This window comes from Pyrenophora tritici-repentis, chromosome 6 (genome assembly GCF_003171515.1).
Source record: "Pyrenophora tritici-repentis strain M4 chromosome 6, whole genome shotgun sequence".
Taxonomy (NCBI): Eukaryota; Fungi; Ascomycota; class Dothideomycetes; order Pleosporales; family Pleosporaceae; genus Pyrenophora; species Pyrenophora tritici-repentis.
The window spans coordinates 2,624,744-2,644,053 of NC_089395.1; the positions used below are offsets into that span (position 1 = coordinate 2,624,744).

General features: G+C 50.0%; 11 protein-coding genes across 11 annotated transcripts; 6 read left to right on the forward strand and 5 right to left on the reverse strand.

The window, feature by feature from the left end:
- Positions 1-534: 534 nt before the first annotated feature.
- Positions 535-2,277, reverse strand: PtrM4_122250 (uncharacterized protein; the record flags this gene model as incomplete). Its single annotated transcript, XM_066108512.1, has 4 exons — positions 535-1,002; positions 1,061-1,147; positions 1,199-1,531; positions 2,104-2,277. 4 exons carry the CDS (start codon positions 2,275-2,277, stop codon positions 535-537), a joined length of 1,062 nt encoding a protein of 353 aa, XP_065961697.1.
- A 3,678-nt stretch (positions 2,278-5,955) lies between these two features.
- PtrM4_122260 (PaaJ, Acetyl-CoA acetyltransferase) lies at positions 5,956-7,314 on the forward strand (the record flags this gene model as incomplete). Its single annotated transcript, XM_001935480.1, has 2 exons — positions 5,956-6,020; positions 6,129-7,314. The coding sequence occupies 2 exons, from the start codon at positions 5,956-5,958 to the stop codon at positions 7,312-7,314; spliced, it is 1,251 nt and encodes a 416-aa protein (XP_001935515.1).
- An 883-nt stretch (positions 7,315-8,197) lies between these two features.
- Positions 8,198-8,692, reverse strand: PtrM4_122270 (uncharacterized protein; the record flags this gene model as incomplete). The annotated part of the gene is made up of 1 exon (XM_001935481.2): positions 8,198-8,692. One exon carries the CDS (start codon positions 8,690-8,692, stop codon positions 8,198-8,200), a length of 495 nt encoding a protein of 164 aa, XP_001935516.2.
- Positions 8,693-10,002: 1,310 nt separating this feature from the next.
- On the forward strand, positions 10,003-10,314 carry PtrM4_122280 (uncharacterized protein; the record flags this gene model as incomplete). The annotated part of the gene is made up of 1 exon (XM_001935482.2): positions 10,003-10,314. The coding sequence occupies one exon, from the start codon at positions 10,003-10,005 to the stop codon at positions 10,312-10,314; it is 312 nt and encodes a 103-aa protein (XP_001935517.2).
- Positions 10,315-10,781: 467 nt separating this feature from the next.
- On the reverse strand, positions 10,782-11,346 carry PtrM4_122290 (uncharacterized protein; the record flags this gene model as incomplete). Its single annotated transcript, XM_001935483.2, has 2 exons — positions 10,782-11,244; positions 11,321-11,346. The coding sequence occupies 2 exons, from the start codon at positions 11,344-11,346 to the stop codon at positions 10,782-10,784; spliced, it is 489 nt and encodes a 162-aa protein (XP_001935518.2).
- A 229-nt stretch (positions 11,347-11,575) lies between these two features.
- On the reverse strand, positions 11,576-12,517 carry PtrM4_122300 (uncharacterized protein; the record flags this gene model as incomplete). The annotated part of the gene is made up of 1 exon (XM_066108513.1): positions 11,576-12,517. One exon carries the CDS (start codon positions 12,515-12,517, stop codon positions 11,576-11,578), a length of 942 nt encoding a protein of 313 aa, XP_065961698.1.
- Positions 12,518-12,994: 477 nt separating this feature from the next.
- PtrM4_122310 (uncharacterized protein) lies at positions 12,995-13,769 on the forward strand (the record flags this gene model as incomplete). Its single annotated transcript, XM_066108514.1, has 2 exons — positions 12,995-13,588; positions 13,707-13,769. 2 exons carry the CDS (start codon positions 12,995-12,997, stop codon positions 13,767-13,769), a joined length of 657 nt encoding a protein of 218 aa, XP_065961699.1.
- A 323-nt stretch (positions 13,770-14,092) lies between these two features.
- PtrM4_122320 (uncharacterized protein) lies at positions 14,093-14,464 on the forward strand (the record flags this gene model as incomplete). The annotated part of the gene is made up of 1 exon (XM_001935484.2): positions 14,093-14,464. One exon carries the CDS (start codon positions 14,093-14,095, stop codon positions 14,462-14,464), a length of 372 nt encoding a protein of 123 aa, XP_001935519.2.
- An 894-nt stretch (positions 14,465-15,358) lies between these two features.
- PtrM4_122330 (Fork-head-N multi-domain protein) lies at positions 15,359-15,658 on the forward strand (the record flags this gene model as incomplete). The annotated part of the gene is made up of 1 exon (XM_001935485.2): positions 15,359-15,658. One exon carries the CDS (start codon positions 15,359-15,361, stop codon positions 15,656-15,658), a length of 300 nt encoding a protein of 99 aa, XP_001935520.2.
- A 601-nt stretch (positions 15,659-16,259) lies between these two features.
- On the forward strand, positions 16,260-16,910 carry PtrM4_122340 (Methyltransf-11 multi-domain protein; the record flags this gene model as incomplete). Its single annotated transcript, XM_001935486.2, has 1 exon — positions 16,260-16,910. The coding sequence occupies one exon, from the start codon at positions 16,260-16,262 to the stop codon at positions 16,908-16,910; it is 651 nt and encodes a 216-aa protein (XP_001935521.1).
- A 1,657-nt stretch (positions 16,911-18,567) lies between these two features.
- Positions 18,568-19,140, reverse strand: PtrM4_122350 (HHT1, Histones H3 and H4; the record flags this gene model as incomplete). The annotated part of the gene is made up of 3 exons (XM_066108515.1): positions 18,568-18,671; positions 18,720-18,902; positions 18,951-19,140. The coding sequence occupies 3 exons, from the start codon at positions 19,138-19,140 to the stop codon at positions 18,568-18,570; spliced, it is 477 nt and encodes a 158-aa protein (XP_065961700.1).
- Between the last annotated feature and the right edge of the window lie 170 nt (positions 19,141-19,310).

Here is a 19,310-nt window from a genome sequence, read left to right on the forward strand (position 1 = left end):
TGGTGTATCTCGTTCCACGCCTCAATGATGTCCGACTCGGTCAGTGACTCGTTTATAATTCTATAGTCCTGACAAACAAGCAGAATACAAACCGTAGCAAAATCAATGTGATGATTGTTCTGTAATCGCAGGTTTAGTATTTAAGATTTCCAGAAGTTATTGTGGAGTTGTGATAGGTGTGGAAGGAGAAACTGGAGAATTTTGATGTCACGTAGACAGATGTAGTCTTGAAGACTAGCTAAGATATGCTACCTTAAATTACCAAGACATTATCAAAAACACTAATAGCCTTCACCGGACACAGCGCCAGCTTTGATGAACCATGTCCTAGACTATTATGTATATTTAGACTACTACAGCTGTTATCAGGGTCAGATGCATCAATAGAAAGTCTCTGGTTATGTCCTTCGCTGTATGAAGCGGCAGTGTATCATTACTCTTATATGGGACTTGAAGCCTACGGCTGCTTCACACGGGCGTCAGGTACCTGGTCTTCTAGAAAATTCGAGTATACAATCCAAGCCGCCCCTCACTCTAACAGTCCCATTTGTACCCCTTCGCCTTCGCTGTGTCCCTCAGACCGCGAGCATACTCCTTGACTTCGTTGGCATATCTGTCAGTCAAGCTCGGGTCACTGTAGAGCCGGTCCAATTCCCTACTAATCCCCCACCTGGCGATGTAACCGTCCAGTTCATTGAGCATGATGTCCTGGTTCCTGGTACGAGCATGGATCAAGGCCCTGGTGAAGGGCCCGGCGTCAGAGCCCTTGGGGAATTTGGCCGGGTTGACGCCATCGGCGCAATGGATGAGTGTGTAGGGTATCTTGATCTCCACTCCACATTTCTCGGGGATGCGGGGTGGCAGTGTGAAGCGATACTTGTCCACCGTGTACGTCGAGCAGGATTTCGAGTTCGGAGGACATGCTCGTGCGGCTGTCTTGATAAGGGAGCGTACTTGCTGCGGAGTGATAACATGGGGGATTGTAAGGTCGCGCTGGTAGTCCTAATGGGGGATTGTGGTTAGTAGGCGCTTTGGGAGTGGTCAGTGAGCGAGTACGTACGATGAAGATGGCTTGGAAGGTTCCCTTGATTTGATTGCGGCTGAACCTGTTCTGCAGCTCGGAAATCCAGATGTGGCATGGAAAAAACTGTAATAGTCAGTACTGCGCATGTATGTAAAGTAGATGTCAAATTCTTACCGTCAGGAGTTCACAGGCCGTTAGTGGGATCGTCAAAGTGGAGATGTCGAAGTAGGCTGGTGTTGCGACACTGTCGATGGGACAGAACGGCCAGGCTGAGAAGTTGTTCGGCAGCGGCAACTGGAATTTCTTAGTCCAGATGAACTGGTGGGTTGGTGTCCATTGGGCCAGACCCTGGTGCTTTGATTTACTGATGAGTAGTAGACCGTCCTTGTCTCTCAAGGCGCCATCAGGAAGCTGTTCCGTGGCCTTGTTGCCCTCGTTGTCTTCGAACATGACGTCGACACCAAGAGTACCTGGGTTGATGGACTCGGAGTGTGAATGGCCCAAAGGCTGGGTCGCGAAGGGAGATAAGGGGTTGTTAATATACTGTGTGGGTTATTCCAGGACCAAAGTAGCGGAGTGATCGGGTTAAGTAATGGTGGGTGCAGGTGCACTGACCAAGCAGACAACCTTCACCTGTGAGCAGAGCACGAGAACGCTAAGAAAATGCCAGGTGAGCGGAGCCAATAACCTTGTGAGATCACACAGCTGGGGCATGTGGAGGGAGGGTCACTTGGCGTTTGGTGCAGAAGATGTTCTAATACAGAACTGGTTTATTCTACCCGGTGGCTGTGCCCGTTAATTCTAGTTCTTGTCTCCATGATAACCGTTGCATTGAGTAATGAAGATATTGCATTGAGTTTTAGAGCTTATGTTCCTGTTTCCGGGCCTTCGTTTTGTCTAGCAGAACCTAGACCGCCTTACAACGTCTGTTTGTGGTGTGGGTATGTTATTCTGCATATGACGTACTTGCAGATGATAATTACCCAAGAAAAGCGCACTGCGGCACTGTCCATAAATTTACTCGTGACTGGTACTACTCTTGCCTCTTTCAACAACCACACAGGTTGGCAAAGGCCTACCTGACGGTCAGCATTGCCAGTGTAGACCTTAAAATACTCTTCTAGTGTAATGTGTTTTTCTTTTAACTGGAAGAGGCCATATCTCTTAATTATATCGCTGAGAGAGACGTTGGGTGTCTGGCGAAGCCACATTGGGTCCACACGCTTTTGCTTCTTGGCATCCTTCAGCCCCATCGTGCACTCGGAAGAAATGAGCTTCTCGATGAGAAGCACTGTGATGGGTTGTGAACTATTGTGGCGGGTGACAATCTGTGACCTTAAGCGCTGTCTTTGACTAAGCTACTACAACCTCAGTTTTGCTATCCTCTGTGGCATAAGCGTTGGTGCTGATGTATGTGTGCACTTCCAATTGCATGACAGCCTGCGGGCTATTGAAGCTTTACAACAGGACGTGGTGGTAACCTTCTGCATCCTCAAGATCAGACTCCATCTGCTTTGTTTACTCGAATTTATACGTACGCCCCTACGGCCCAGCTGCAGAGCCGCCCTTGTGTATATCCATCCTTCGACCCACGATTATGGTATGTCCGATGACGTGGTGTATCATGGCAAATGCCTGGCTACCGACGGGTTTCTAGCCAACTCTATCAGCGTCATCATCGCGCCTCGATTGATGAAGACATCGATGTTATTGATGGGCTGCTCTGGATTCATCGCTGCGATGCCCTGGAAGGCGGGCTTGAATGGATGGCTCGAAATCTTGTAGAAATTTTGGTCTTCCTAGTGCCTGTCAGTATCTGTGGCTAGTTCTTTTGGCTCAGCGGGCTTCGTGAACATGAGCAGGGATATATTAGTCAGGAAGTCACTGCTATACCTCCAACCGTAGCTGCACAGCAGCTTGTACCCGTAACTCAATACAGGCTGCAAACTTGAATGATTCTCTTAGCCATCAGGCTCAAATATGTCTGCTTCGTGTTTACATTGACATAAATCCATGCATTTTCCCACTGCCATCAATTGTACTTGAGTGTATCCCACTGCCAAGCCTTTCCATCAATGTAAATTCTGTCGAAGTAGATGGTTGTCATGCTGTAGGCGACTGGGTTGGACGACCAATTTCACATCATAACGGATACTGCACCGATGTGCGCGCTGGAGAGGGCGGGTAGACTGATAGAGAAGCAAACAGGGTGATAACAGCCAGGTCACCATTGCTGTGTATACTGGTCGGTGGAAGGCTTCGTCAGTGGGAGACTTAGTCGGTGGTCGGTATACACAGAAACTTGGATTACGGTCGAGGTAAGGCATTGGGCGGTGTTGCGGAAGGTGTGAACCGTTTGCATCGAGAGGGTCGAGGCCGTAGTCAACGGCTAAGCAGAGAGTTGAACTTGTCAAGGGTTGTCACGGTTTGGGGTCTCTCCTGCTCTGCTCCTGTAGTCGCAACTTACCTTTGTAATGGACCGATGCCTATCTGGGACTAGCGCTGTTGACGGTCACCCACCTACATATACAGTTTGTAGACTCAGACAATACAACCTCAGTTCAATCCTTCAATTCTTCCAGCACCCACTATCCCCCACAAGGGTAAAGGGGTAGTGTCATGCGTACAGATGCACCGCGTTCTATACACCTGGCGGAGTTTTCGCGCATTGATCAGGCTCCATCACAGCCGTTCATATGGTTCTAAGACGAGAAGGCTGCACACACATCGGGACCGTGCACCCTATCTATGCTTTACAGGGGTGCTGACGCGGCAGCGGGAAGCATTGCACATCATCTGGGCTAGTGACACAACCCAAGCCCCCTCAAAATGAGTCTGGCTTCATCGTTGAAGGACACACCTAACCGCAACCTCATACCGACTGCTTAGGGGAACAGTGTAGGTATTTGCGCATGCGATATGGTTGCGGCTTGGCCCTGACCCCCATTCCAGCGCTTCAATTAGAACGACGTGACGCAAACGATAGCAGCAGCGCCCCAGTGTCCTTATCGAAAGCCTTCAGACACTCTGTTGTCACCAAACGCAATACTATTACGGATGACACAGTCTATTAGCATTGTCCAGTGCCTCGAGCTTGTCCGATCAGACTACCCTACCGCTCACTCACATGTAGACTCGACGCGTATGGATGCTACATGCCATGTTGATTCGCTACCCCCAAGCCGCCGCTGACAGAGGTCACACAACTACTACAACAAACGACTTCCAGACCACAGATCTACATACTCTTGATCATCACGCCAGGGGGCAGCTCACCCAATTCGATCCTGTCATCACCTCCATGAGACCCACCCCTCGCTCACGAACGGAACTAGGCACAAGGATGAGCTGCAGCTCACAACTGGCTTATATCTATCTTTGATCGACAGTGACACATCGTTCATAGTACTCTCACCTGTGCGATGGTGACTATCATGTGCAGCTAAATCGTATAAACAGATCTAGTCCAGCACCACTCTACAGCCACCGAACACGTTCTAGGATAACCAAGTCCGAAGAACTTATGTTGAAATCATCAGCCAGCTCGCAAAGTAACTTAGATACGAACCGTACGCCCTACGTTCATACACAGAATCGAGCTCACAATTAGACCCCGTTATAGCACCACTTTATCAACAAGAGCCCGTCATGCAGCCATGGATGAAGAGAATACTCCGTGATTGCTCCTTCTTCTTTATCCGAGTACCTCCAGGAACAAAGTGGCAGTAGTGAACAAACCCAGTGTCGCAACGAGGCTAATAACAGCGCTCAGAATAATAGCAGACGCAGGGCTTTCCGTTCCGGGGATTATTATCTATAATTGACTACTTTCCGGTGGCAGACCTGGTGTAGGAGATCTGATCTAGGCGACCATGCTTGCAGTCACAGAGATAGCACGTATTGCGGACGATGCAGGCTATAGTAGCATCACAGTGCAACTTCATCCCTGCTTCCGTTTTGCTCTCTACGATTTCACTGTGAATTCATATGGGAAATTACCATGCTTGTACTTTGATATGATAGTCACTGCACGTCTTCAAGACAAGCTGTTATCGCAGCTGTCTGGCGTACAGTCACAGTTCCAATGGCTCGCTTTCTAAATGTCTGAGGAAGATGTTCAAAGTGAGTTTGCTATACCCATGCGCACTTGGATGTTCGTTTGATAGGCATGAGTTGATTGCTCCTGTCGATACTGTTCAACTGCAACACAAATTTGGAATATTCAATCTTAGCAGTTGTGATTGAGACGGCAACGGCTTTACTCCAGCTTCTTCGTACGACCCTTCTACAACATATGATGCAGAGGTTCAGAGCATTGCATGCCCTGACATGGCGATGACTCAGCAGAATTTCCACCAGGGGCAGTTCCTGGAGATAAAACGCCAACTAATCGGTAGGAAACTGAGGCTATAGACCGTGTAAACACACACATCGGAATATGACTCGCAATTCTGAGGAGAGGCGAACAAGTGACGAGATGAGTGGTAAATCGCATTTACAACGTGTTCACTTGACGTCGGAGCTCGACGTCGGAGCCACGAGCAGCGCGGTAGTTAGCGGTTTGCGGGGAAGACGGGCATAGCCGATGCAGCGATATTTCGGACCGCAGACTAGAACGTCAAAAATCTCCTGATTTTCTGGAAATAAGATTGCTGATTACTATGCCATAGATGTGCCTAGGCAAACGTACGATGTAAGAGAGCAAACAGGCCCGACGGGTGGACATGGATACAATTGCCGAGAAGCGGCAACGTGACCTGGCGATTGTGGCTCCGAGATCCTCGGCCCAGCAGTTGTCGCGGCTACCAGCCCCACAAGTCTCATACGTCCATTAAGAGGACCCTTCTTCGCCTCCACATTTTATTCATCAGCTACAAACTTCACCTTCACCCTCTACCAATCTCAATATACCCATCAATTAACCCTTGAAAATGACCGACCGCCTGAAGTCTATCGTGTCGCACATGACACCCGCGACAAGCGGACTCTCGGCAATGTAAGCATCGCCACTACCCGGACCCCTACACTAGCTTTTGCAAAGGAAGGCGCGATAATGCGGCAGCGCAACAATTGGAAGGAGCAATGGCTGACAGTGAATATATAGCACCACCAAGAATGCCGACGACATCGTCATCACCCTCGCTATCCGAACTCCCCTCACCAAGGCCTACAAGGGCGGCTTCAAGGACACGACTCTTGATGGCTTGATGGTCAAGACGCTCAAGCAAGTAGTCGCAAAGTCAAACCTCGACCCCGCGCTTGTAGAAGACATCTGCGTCGGCAATGTCTCGGATGCAAAGGCCGCCTACTACGTCCGCGCCGCCATGCTCGCGGCTGGCTTCCCCAACACAACCGCCGGCTCATCGCTGAACCGATTCTGCTCATCCGGACTCAAGGCCGTGCAGGACATCGCCAACCAGATTGCCGTCGGCAGCATCGAAATTGGATTGGCCATGGGCGCAGAGAGCATGACAGCCGGCGGCGACAGGCTCGAGAGGCCGTTCGTAGCTGAGGTGCTCGAGAACCAGGAGGCATGCGACTGCATGCAGCCCATGGGCCAAACCTCAGAAAACGTCGGCAACGACTTCAACATCTCGCGCGAGCGCCAGGACAAGTTCGCCGCTGAGTCATACCGAAGGGCCGAGGCTGCGCAAAAGGCTGGCTGGTTCGACGACGAGATCACGCCCATCCCCACCGTCATCAAGGACCCCAAGACCGGCGAGGAGAAGGCCGTCACACTGACCAAGGACGAGGGTATCCGCTACGGCACCACATTCGAGAGCCTGCAAAAAGTCAAGCCTGCCTTCCTTCCCCACGGCGACAAGTCACATGCTGGAAACTCCTCGCAACTCACCGACGGTGCCGCCGCAATCCTACTCATGAAGCGTTCCACCGCCGAGAAGCTCGGGCAACCCATCCTCGCAAAGTACGTCGGCGCAACCGTCGCTGGACTTGCCCCTCGCATCATGGGTATCGGCCCATCCGTCGCCATCCCCAAGCTCCTCCACAAGTTCAACCTCACTATCGACGAGGTCGACCTGATTGAGATCAACGAGGCCTTCGCATCCATGGCTGTATACTGCATGGAGACACTTAAGATCGACCACCAGAAGCTCAACGTTAGGGGTGGTGCTATTGCGTTGGGTCACCCGTTGGCTTGCACTGGTGCGAGGCAGATTGTCACAGGTTTGAGCGAGTGCAGGAGGCAAAAGAAGAAGGTTCTTCTTACTAGTATGTGCATTGGTACTGGTATGGGTATGGCTGGTTTGTTCGTCAATGAGCAGTTGTAGATTGTAGATTAGATTTTGTAATTTAGCCTTGTTACGTTTGTTCCTGATAATTGCTGCTTCTCCCATCTTCTGTCTGTCCCGTGCTTGTTATGATAAACCTATTGATACCTTCAGCAGAGTTGACTGTGAATTCACTGTATGGGAGTGACTGACTAATCCGTATCTTGATACTGCTTAGGGACAAGGTAAAGTTTCCACATCTTGTCCCAGGAAAAACTTCTAGTATGCCGGAAGTGATGTCTTACAAATCCGAGTGTAAATATCGGTACGGAGCATGAGCTGAGAGAAAGCTAAACTCACTCCTGTTAAGAAGGGTAGATAAAGGGGTTTGGACTGGAGAGAGATATCTTGTTCGCCCTAATTGCGAACTGGTAAAAAGGGATAGATCATGATGAACCTCACTAACTACCCGCAAAAAAAAATAACATTAATAACTCCCATGAGATTCGAACTCATAGCCTTCACGTTCCCAGTGCACCCCGACAATACGACTGCCGACAGACAATACCGAACAAGTCGGCAACACTTTAAAAAGCGTGATGCGCTACCATTGCGCCAGGAAGTTTTATCTGTTTCCATGGAACTTCTTATGCTTTGTTATATCTTATAGTGGTCTTGTTGAATATAAACTAAGAGGAAATGTGTTGAGGATTTACAGCCCAGTGCTTCATGGAATGGCTTTTGTGTACGCTGAAATTTTGTTTTATTCTATAATACCATGGTACAAATCCTTGGCGTGACAATCTGAAGAATAATCGATTACGTCATACTGAACAGATTTTTACCAAGCTTTCTGATACTTGCCTCTGACAGGAAGTGAGCCAGTTGAAAATCTCACGCCCTCCATAATACCTTTACCCGTTTCTCACCCTAACCCTCCCATCTAGTTCAGCAACATACTCAACACCCCTCCCCCACGCTTCCGATTCCGCCGCCCAAACGCCGGTGTCCCCAATATCTCCGCACCAGGCCCCAAAGTCTGCTGTGCATACATACCGTTCCAACCAAATTCAGCGTCTTGGACATCCGATGTCATGCGTACGGCTGAAGTGTTGTGTGGGAACATCTGGCCAGCAGTGCCGAAGATGGGAATGTTGAAATCGCCATCTTTCATAGCTTGGAGCATGGATTGGTAGTCTTCATCCGGTCGTGGTATGGCGCAGAAAGAGGGTGCGGGAGGTGCTTGGTGTAGGGGAGGCTGGAAGGGGCTGTGATATGGGTGAGGGGAGGACGGTGAGAAGAGGTGGGGAAGCCATGGGCCCGGAGAGTCGAATAAGTAATCGTACTCCGGAGATGCTCCTGGGTTCATAGGCATATGCTGCTCATTCTGCACTGGCTGCTCGAGATTGGCATATGCCTGCTGTGACGAAGTATCCATGTAGTCGCCTTGGGACTGTGGTGTGTTGTATCCTAGATAGTCATCTCGGCTCCCACCTGGTGCAACTGGTGTGTTGTAGATTTGGTTGTTCATTGTTGGTTGATTCGTTTCGGATTGTCAATTTCAGTTGCCTGAGTGGGATTTTACCCTGACTGAATGTCGTATGGTCAAGTATAGAGTGGGCAGCAATGCATGTTCCAATTCACTGTCGTTCTACTCATGTGTAAAACAATATCATCTTGCTTTCACGAATCTTGTGGGTGAATAGGTCGAAGTGAGAAACGTGGAGCAGGGTGAACTGAGTGAAGTGCGATCGCCTGTCTCCCTGCCCGGGCAAGAATTAACGCCACAGACGTGGATATATTTCACGGGAACGAGCGAACCTCCGGATGGTAGTCGAAGATGCCTAGATGTTGTGCAAATTTTCGCACGATGCCCGGCCTCCGTTGGAGGAACGCGCATATAGTGGAGATCCTAAACGGATACACAGCTCGTGCAGGATTCAAACTTAGTCATATTGTGGAATAACTATCTATGTCACGAAAAAACTGTGTTCCAAAAGTCTTGTGTAGGTAGCGACTCAAGACGCTTGGTCATCGTGTTCAAGAGGAAGGTACTAGAGATAGTGCCAAATTTCTAATACCTTCATGGCAGTGTACCAAAATACGACAACACTTTGTTCTATCATGGTTGAGATCGGTTCATGTTCAATCTGATCGTTTGTGGGCGATGATTCTATTCATTTCTTGTTACGAAATTTCGCTGACTGAACCATGGTACTGTGTACACTAGGCCATCGTGAGCCACAAAGTCTCTGTGGGTCATTGTAATTTTCGAAATATATAAATCTGACATTCCGAGCTTTCCCTCTCGCACTCCTCCAATCTTCAGACACGAAGCCTTCTATTCTGGGCGACATGCTTTCTTCGCAAGATGAACGCTGAGTATCAACAGAATTTCCTCGCAGCAGCCTCTCAGCGGAAGAAGCGGACAACATGTAAGTACCCCATACTGCCGGCGAAACCATTGATACTCCTCTAATATTGAAACATTACTGTACGAAACCAAACCGAGTCGCCATTTATTCTTCTCCCGGCAGAGATACGCATCCAGATATACAACTACGCGCTTCAGGGAAATAATCATATCCAGGTTTGGAAAACGCCTGAACATCCAGAATTCTGTCTGCGCCTTTGCATGAGCCGATTAGATTTCCACCAGGGATTCTTGAAGCACTTCGATGGGATGTAGCCTCATTTTTCGATCTCCGGTGCTTGAACTTGTGGCGTGTCGATCGCACTTGTCGCCAGATGCGCAGCGAGATCGGGCTGTTGCCATACAAGCTCAACACGTTCCGGGTAACTTTCCAAACACTCGGCTTCTTTGTCTCCAAGCTTCCACAAGCGATTAAAAAGGTCATCACAAGCATCGTCATCAACATAGACGGACGCTTACTGTCTTCTCAGAAGGAACAGTTGGAGGAACTTCGAATGTTCACTGCGCTGGAAACTATAATCATCGAATTCGATGGACTTCAGCGATCCATGGAAATAAGAGCGGTCATAATCGGGGACTGGATTAAGAATATTACTGGGAAGGATGATGTATTGTCAATCTGGTAGAAGAGCCCTTCCATGCTCTACGATACCACGGAATCCATCATTGGCGTACCAAACTGAAGAAACATCGATGACATGATCTGACGAACGGGGTACCGCAAGGAGCAAGGAAGAGTTTCATCTGTATCTTCATAGTGTCCACATTGAGAAAATAACATAGACATCCCAGAAGACAGCAAGAGATCACGAGACAAGGGATGTAAGAAATCGGGGTATATTCATTCTCTGTCATAATATCCATTGGAGGTCAACCCTGCTCAATCGTATCCATAATGTCCACCATTTATTTGTCAAAGATCCACCATCATATGACCAGCCCACTGTCCCATTCTGTAAATCCGTCATCACATTTCGTCAAGTCGTTACCAGTTCGTCAAGCAACCAAAGGCAAGACCACAAGGTCATCGGGCCACCAGGACATACCTCCCAAAGGGCATCAAGTCGCAGCACCCAAATGTCCCAGGCGCAACCTAGAAGCCAGCCATACCAGCCATGATCATCTCCTCGCTGGCCCAGCCGATGTTCTGCCTATGAGCCGTGATGCACTCAAGGTGGTGATCATACTCAGTCCACACGCTCTCGAAGTGGGTGTATTGTTCCTTGGACCAGCGGATGTTCTCAGCCCAGTCGCTGATGTCGAAAGAGGCAGGGTTGGTAAGCAGATGCAGCTCACGGAACGGGGCGTGGCGTCGCGCACCGTTGAAGCGGGCGGAGTCGTATGCGGACGCGTACATGTTATCAAGGTCGGTGTGCTCGGGCGAGGCATAGAGGAAGACGGTATTGTCTTCGATCTTCAGACGATTGCTTGACAGCATGGGAGGCGGGAGACGGACGGGCTGACGAAAGCTGAACATGCGCGCGGCATCCATGACCTCGGGATCAAAGGTGGTGCTCATGAAGTCAGGGACAGGCTTCTGAGTCGAAGCTCCGTTTCTACGAGGGTGTTAGCTTGTTTCATAAGACTTGCGGTCGATGAGAGTTTCCAAGACTGCAACAAGAATGTACTTACACAGTGGTCGTCTGCCTGGGAGGCATAACATGCTTTAGAAAGGCAGTCTTGATGCTGGCACGAGCCTTACGTGCAGCGGCGCGGCCACGAACTGTCGGAGTCGGTGATGGGGTTTCAACCTCGCCAGGTTCCTCTGCCGACGTGTCGTCATTGGCATCAGATTCGCATTGCACGAACTCGCCGTCGTCGATGGACTGGGGAGTGGGTGGAAGGCGGGAGAGCTTGCGCTTCTTCGCGGGAGTTGCATAAGGCGAGTCAGTGTCGTTGCTGTCCTGAAATAGTTGTCAGTAATGTAAGAGAAGTGCTGTGAGTAAAACAAGTATGTACCACTTCATCGACCTCCGACGGCTCAGTAAAGTTGATCTGCTTGTCCACCAACCTGCCACTCCGCCTCGTGTTGTCGAGCGCCACCTTTGCCATCCCGTCCACTGTACGCTTCTGAGAGGTACTTGCTAGCAACAGATCCACAAACGGATTGTTTTCTGTACAAGCCTTCACCTTGCTGCGCGTGTTGTTGGTTTTGGTTTTGGGTGGCGAGAAGTGGTAGTCGTTGCGGCGAGCAAACGCTTCGCTGTCAAGGTGAGCGTCAGTGATGAGCGCGGGTCCACCAAGGTGAGCGACGAGACTGGTGAACTGTGTGGGGAATAGCCAGGACTCGTGCGGATGTTCGACAGCGTATTGAACACAACGTGCGAGATCGAGCGCATCGTTGCCGCATGGGTGCAGCTTGACGTGGCGCGCAAGATCCCTGAACTCCATCGGCTCAACCTGTTGATTGCGCTTCACCTTCTTTGGTGTCGGGCTGTTGATGTCTTTGGGGTGTGTAGCGCAGGGTGTGCGGAAGCCCGTCACCTCAAGATTCCACTCCGGTCGCGGCATCTCTTGCGGAAACTGAGAATGGGTGCTGATAGACCAGTCTTCGAAGCCCGCACGCCGCATAGCGTACTGCATCATGACCAAGACGGAGTTTGGGGGAAGTGGTTTTCCTGACGGCAAGATCCTGGCTTCATTGATGATAGCGGCAATGTTCAAAGACTTTGCACCGTGCGAAACGAAGCGCTCGACAACGTCGATTGACTTGAGCCAATGCGGGAGGTAGGTGAGGATCTCAACGGCAGTCAAGTTGCCCTTAGGAAACGCCATGTTCCAGCTTGGACAGCCGGCCCCAAAGGCATTGTTCTTGGGAAGGGCGGCCATGGTGAACGTCCTGATATCAGGTCCGCTCGTGGGTCGCTGTAACGATATGAGATAGAAAGATAGAGAGAAAGATATATAAGGACGTGAAAGGTTGCGAGTTTCAATTGTTGTCTGAATTCGTTGCAAAAGATTTCAGCTGTGCGTGAAATGTCTGGTGGAAGACTGGAGAGAGGGGCAGTTGAAGCTTTGGTCGTCCAAATGGGCAAGAGCTCATGGCGCCAAGCCTGTGGTAAAAAAAATTGGGGGGGCTGGTCGTGCTGACTTAGCCGTGCGTTGAGAGTCGGCCAGTGGACGCTCGGGCCGGGCGGAGCGGCCATGTTGTTGGTGTTGTGATGTGCTAGACAAAAGCGCGAAGTGGTGAACTCCAGCAGATTTGCACAACGACTCCCAGCATCGACTTGGGCAACAGTGTAGGCACTCTTCGTTGTCCATCTTCCAGTCCTGCCATACGTCTTACCCACCGCCTTGTCCACCGCGATGACCCAAGCAGCAAACTCGTACGAGCCGATCACCTCGTCCCGTCCCAGTCAGCCGACGACGGTCACAGAGACCGATGCACCAGGGAGCGCAAGATCGCCAGGCGTAACAAATCAGCGAGATGTCGAATATGCCAACAGCTTTGGACCCAATGCGCCGTCAAGGTACCTTCTCTTTCCCGCACGCGCGAATGTCACAGTCATCGAACTCCTCACCTACCTACCGAACAGCATACATTGCGCAGACTTCGTGCATCGCTTCTTCGCCAATGACGGGTCCTTCCCTCTGTTGTGCGCAATCGTAAACCAACAGAGGAATCTATCGAGCGAATGGGGTAAGCATGGCGGCCGACAGTCCATGTACGACGCGATTAAGAGGGCTGAAAACAAAAGATGGGGAACCAATTCGCTTGCTACCTTGCATAAGCAGAGGAACAAAACCCAGGACGAGGCGAGTGTCGATGTTGGAGGATATAAGACGCCTGGACAGCTGTGGAAGAAGCAGAAGGTCGTAAAGAACGTGCCATTCAGAAATCTGGCGTTGGACGTGAAGCAGATTCCACAAGGCGACGATGCACTCGATCTGACCAGAATGGTTCGATATTATGGGGAGCATCCACTTGAACCGTGGCTGTACCCAGACGATTGTGACGCACTACTCGGTCTTTTGGGCGGCCCCAGTGCGATACGGCCCGGACACACTGACCGCGAAGCATTCAAGAGACGAACTCAAGTCAAATCTTCACAAGGGCATGATCCGCAGCCGAATGTTCTGATGGAAGCGCACGAGAGGGATGGAGAACTCAAAAAGAGAAGGGCGGGTAGCTCCGCGAGGACGACAGGACAGAAAAGAAAGCTGCAAGCAGTGACGCCATCATCACCAGCGTGGTCAACGAGTGAGACTCCAATGCCGAAAACACAGAAGAAGAGGAGAAAAAGAGGAGCAGACAAAGCAGCCGAGATCAGAGAAGAGGCAAAGTAAGAAGAGTCCAATGGAGAGAAACAAGAGGGTCAGGCGCAAGAATACATAAGGTCCGATGAATATGCCTCGCCCCCAGATGACGCCATATTGCCACTTCCCGAAGCCTTTACCGAAGCAATGCACCCAGTAAGCGAAGCCTTGAACAATACTTTCCTTCGAGAGGGGCAAGTTGGGGAAGACGATCCGTACAGTGCCTATGCCTTTGGAGGACCCCGCCATACACCGCCGTTCCGACGACTTTACCTCATTCAACAACCAGATCCAGCAGGTAACAGTGGGTGGGCAGAGAACTTGCGGTGGGCGTTTGTACAGAACACTCTTTATCGCGACCCATATCGCCCTGATGCCTGGAATGAGAGTCCGGAGCACATGGAGCAAATCGTACAGATTAGGAGAGAGCTGTGTTGGATGTCAGAAGAATACCAGGAGCAGTTGGATGAGGACGCAAGTGATTGGGCAGAGGACGCGCTAGGAGCTGAAAACACTTGAGGCGCGTTTGTTTCGTTCCACGGCTATCCCGCATGCGCTGATGTGTGGTGCGCGCGTCTCGTGATGAAGTTCGGCATCCCTGGCAATGGGGTGAACTGAGTATCCTGGCGCAAAGATCCACTGAGTCTATACATAATCAGTCTATTTAGGGTTTAATTCCAATGATATCGATGGTTGCGTGATGAAAAACGATGTTTCTGTGTAGTGAGTGATGATGAGAAGAGGGATTCCACGAACAAACTTCGGGTCGACGTTTCGCGCATGCACGGGCGCTAGTGGCGATCTGTTCCGAAACGAGCCAAAACAATCCTCGAACACACATCATACGTCTTCTCCGCAAGGCTTCAAGCAACCTCCCGGTTCTCATACGTTTTGTGGGAGTCGATTCAAACAATGTACCAATACTCAAACCCTCTACTTCATGCCCGCTGTCGCGAGGTGTGGGAACTGAAGCTTCCGGCCGCGTCGAGCGTCGCGAATATTTCGAAATGCGACTGTGACAGCGGAGAGACGTGGCGCACAAGCAGTACGAGTTCGCAGGCAACAGTAAGGCAAACCAAAATGCTGTTAAAAAGACGTGGTCCCGGCCGTGATTTGTTCCGCACAGTCATTCTCTCATCTCAGTATCTTAGACATCAGTTCTTTTCTACCACGAGCCGGACTCATTTAATACACGTCTCGCAACTCATTACTACATCATAATCGATAAACGAAAGTCCAACAACAACCAGTAATCTTTAAACACCTTACCAACCGCACAATCCTCAACATGCGTTCCTCCACCATCATCAGCGCCATCATCGCTTTCGCCCCCCGCGGCACTTGCAGTATCCTCATCTGCCACCATCACATCAATGGCCCCGATGATGACACCTTCCGCACCCCCCGGTCACAATGGCCTGGAACGACGCACCTGCCGCGACTGGCGCATCTATGTCAATGAAGCCTGGAATGTCCATGGAGCCCGGCATGTCCATGGAGCCTGGCATGTCTATGGAGTCTGGAATGTCCATGGAGTCCGGAATGATGACGATGAAGGGCGAGAAGACCATGTCCTCAGGCATGATGATGCCCACTGGCGACGCAATGGCAGCGATGGAAGGCATGGCTGGCATGAACAAGACGAGCAGCGCAGGAAGCTTGGAAGTTGGCAGTGGGATGATGATTATGTTGGCTGTCTTGGGCATGTTGTAAGCGGTCCGAGTTTGCGTGTAATTTTCCTTTTAAGCGGCGTTCAATACTCGTGGGTATCAACCATCTTCACATCGGGAAGGGATAGGGCTAGGTGGCATAGCTGTTTCCTGCCTCTGTGTCTGTTGCTTGTCTGCCTTGGAGAAGTCTGTCTTTTACAGCGCATCCACTCTACTACCCCTCTTTACGTTTATCACAATCTGTAAATAAACATAATATGAATCAATCTATGTACATATCTTGAGAAGCTGAGGTGATGAATATGCGTGCATAGCCGCCACGAAACATCCTCGCGACAACGCCGGGCGCGCTCGGCCGCTAGTAGCACGCTAGTAACCACTCACGTGACTTTCTCCTCGTGCCCAATACACAGGACTCACGCTCACCTGCACGTGTTCGAAAGTGAGCCTCCTGTGGGGCGCAGGACTAGCTCTCGGTTAATGCCAAAGTAACTGTGCGCCTTTCGAGCATACGCAATTCTTCCCGCCTGTCAGTATGCAGGGCAACTTGAAGCGACATGACGTCATAGCTAGGTAGTTGTAGGCCATGTGGACCAGCATGTACAGCCGTCCAAACCACCACATTTCCCTAATCATCGTAAAAAATGGCGACAAAAGATCAAAGCTCACTCTTGGACCGCGTCATCGCGGCCTCATCAACAGAAGAGTCCCGCAAACTATACGACGAATGGGCCAAAACCTACGACTCAGACATGTCGCTACACGACTTCACGGCCCCTCGCCTCGTCACTCAGGCCGTTGCCCGCGGCCTCAAACTCAACTACATCTCTCCCGATAAGCCACTTGCAGGTCTCCGGATTGCCGACGCGGGATGCGGAACCGGGTCCGTTGGTATCGAGTTGTCTAAACTTGGGGCTACCGATATTGTTGGGCTGGACATTAGCGAGGGCATGCTTGCTGTTGCGAAGAATACCGCGGTCTACGATGATCTCAAAACTACCGATCTGACGAAGAGATTGGACGTCGAGGATGGCAAGTTCGACGCCTTGACTTGCTGCGGGACGTTTACGCATGGGCATCTGGGGCCGGAACCACTTGAAGAATTTACGAGGGTGGTCAAGGTTGGAGGGGTAGTTGTTGCGACGGTTCTGGATAGTTTTTGGGTGGAGAAGGGTTTTGAGAGGGAGGTTGCGAGACTGGAGAAGGAGGAGAAGGTGCAGGTTGTGGAGAAGGATGTCCATGACTATCGGAAGGACGCTGGAGGTGGAAGAGTACTGGTATTACGAAAGCTGTAAAGCTACAGGAGATGAAGTGGGTTGAGTTGAATGATGCTATCTGTAGTCTCCGATGACAATCCAGAGTTTGGGCTGTCTGGTTAATTTTTTGACCCTGTAGTCAGCCTGCTTCCAGTCGGATCCCTGACGACGGCAAGTAGCCGAACGCACTAGGTTACTTATTCCGTTCATCTTCAGGTAGCCTTTTGGCTACGAATTCACGCATTTGGACAAGATTCTATGCATCCCCATCGACAGGAGCAAATCAGTGCGCTCTCAATTATGTAGGAGTTTGGATGTCAACAGTGCATTCGAATGATCAACTTTAACATGTCAAAATTCTTGCTCTCACTGTTGCGCAGCTAGTCAGTCCCGAGGACGGGAGCAGATGATGTGGTTACAAACTTCGTTTTAGCGCGAGATTAGCTTCTTGGCGGTCCCAGAAGATTACCCACAACTTATTGCATTATCGGAATCCTGTAACGTACCTCACGGCTTCGCCGGTCACTTTTGCCAAGCCCCCACCAAAACTACCTTTCTACGTGATGCCTCAACAACAACACCAGATGAACTCTTCTAACGAACGTCAGATACAGCTTGCTCTTCAGGCTCTTAAAGACGACGCGACACTGTCTCAGCGACGCGCTGCAGGTATCTATAATGTCTCTCAAACAACACTAAGCGATCGACGCGCTAGACGACCCTCACAAGCAGATCGCTAGTCTAAATTAAGGAATTTAGACAAGCTTGAAGAGGAGGTAATTGTGGAGCATATACTTGAGCTTGTCGCGCGAGGATTTCCTCCCAGGCTCGCGGCTGTGGCTAATATAGCCAATTCCTTACGCGCTGAGCGCAATATAGGCCAGGTTAGCGTAAACTAGCCTAGTACGTTCATCAAACGCCGCCCTAAGCTTAAAGTAAGGTTTAATCGCAAATACGACTACAAAAGAGCTCTCTGCGAGGATCCTAAGGTTATATAAGGCTAGTTCGGCCTAGTAGCTAATATTAAAGCTAAGTATGGTATCTAGGATAAAGATACGTTTAACTTCGACGAGGCTAGCTTCGTAGTAGGCTAGATATTAACTAGAGCCGTTGTTATAGCTTTAGAGAGACGAGGACAGCTAAAGGTAGTGCAGCAAGGCAACAGAGAGTAGACGACAGTTATCTAGGGCATCAACGCGACAGGGTGGGCTATTCTACCCTTCATTATCTTTAAGGGCCGCCATCACCTCTCTGCCTAGTATAAGGAGGTGTCAGAATATGGGCATATTTTGGGTGGTGGACAAAATCCGGGTGTTCGGAGCTGTGGATTCTTGTCAGATAATAGCACTGTTGAAGATGAGAGCGTACAGACGCTGGGTTAGACTACGCTGGCAAATGGGTCGGGGTGTGGTTGGGGTTGGGTTAGAAATTTTGCGACCCCAACCCAACCCCAACCCATTTGTCAGCGCCAAGCTTAGGGTTGGGTTGGGGTTGGGTTGGGGTCGCACGGACCATGGGTTAGGGTTGGGTTATAGTAAAAAAATTGCAAGATGTATAATATAGATTTCAATAAAAGAAAAGTTTATATAGTATCACAGTAGATTAACACAGTGTAGCATTAACTAGTTTCATTTATAATATACAGAGGCTTCGCCAGCTAGCATTTAAGCACGTGTATCTAGATATATCTTATAATCTAGAGAAAAGCTAGTAACTCGCGCGCAAAGTAGCGCCTAGCCAATTGAGAATCCTTCTCTTGAATAGTAACCCTCTTTGCGTGAATAGCATTGATGTTGCAGTCTATAAAAGTTATTAAATGAAAAATAGTATAGGGTAGATAGACTATACCCTCAAAATAACCAACTAAGAAAGCTTCTGTAGCTTCCTGAAGAGCTTCGATTGCAGATCGTTGAAAGCGGATATCGGCCTTGTGCACCTGTGCAAATTCGCGCACTACGCGGGAAAAGGGGAGTTTTCGCAAGAGTAGTTCAAAACCTCTCTGGTATCTCTTGATTTCCCGTAATGCGACAGCTAAGCTAAATTAGAAAATAGCTGTGATAAACGACTGTGATAACCTACTGCCGGCCTTAAACTTGCGCTTCTTCTTAACAGCTACAGGTGCCTTTCGCGTAGACTTTCCTGCTACTTGACGTCTAGCCTTACTAGCAAGGGCCTTCTGAGCCGGCTTGCCGCCAGTAACTGTCTTGCCATCAGGACCACCCCGGCCGGCTTTACCGGTGACCTTAGGCCGTGGTTTTGTCCTTGCCATTGCGTAGTAGAGTAGATGATGAACGTAGGCGACGTATGTGATTAATTACTGTGATAAATGTGGTCGACAATTAAGAAAGTAGTAGGCTGAAAGAGTTAGGTAGCTGGAAAGTTTGGGCGACGGCAATTTCCCGATTTCCGCACTAGTAAAGGCAGCAGCGCACGGACTGC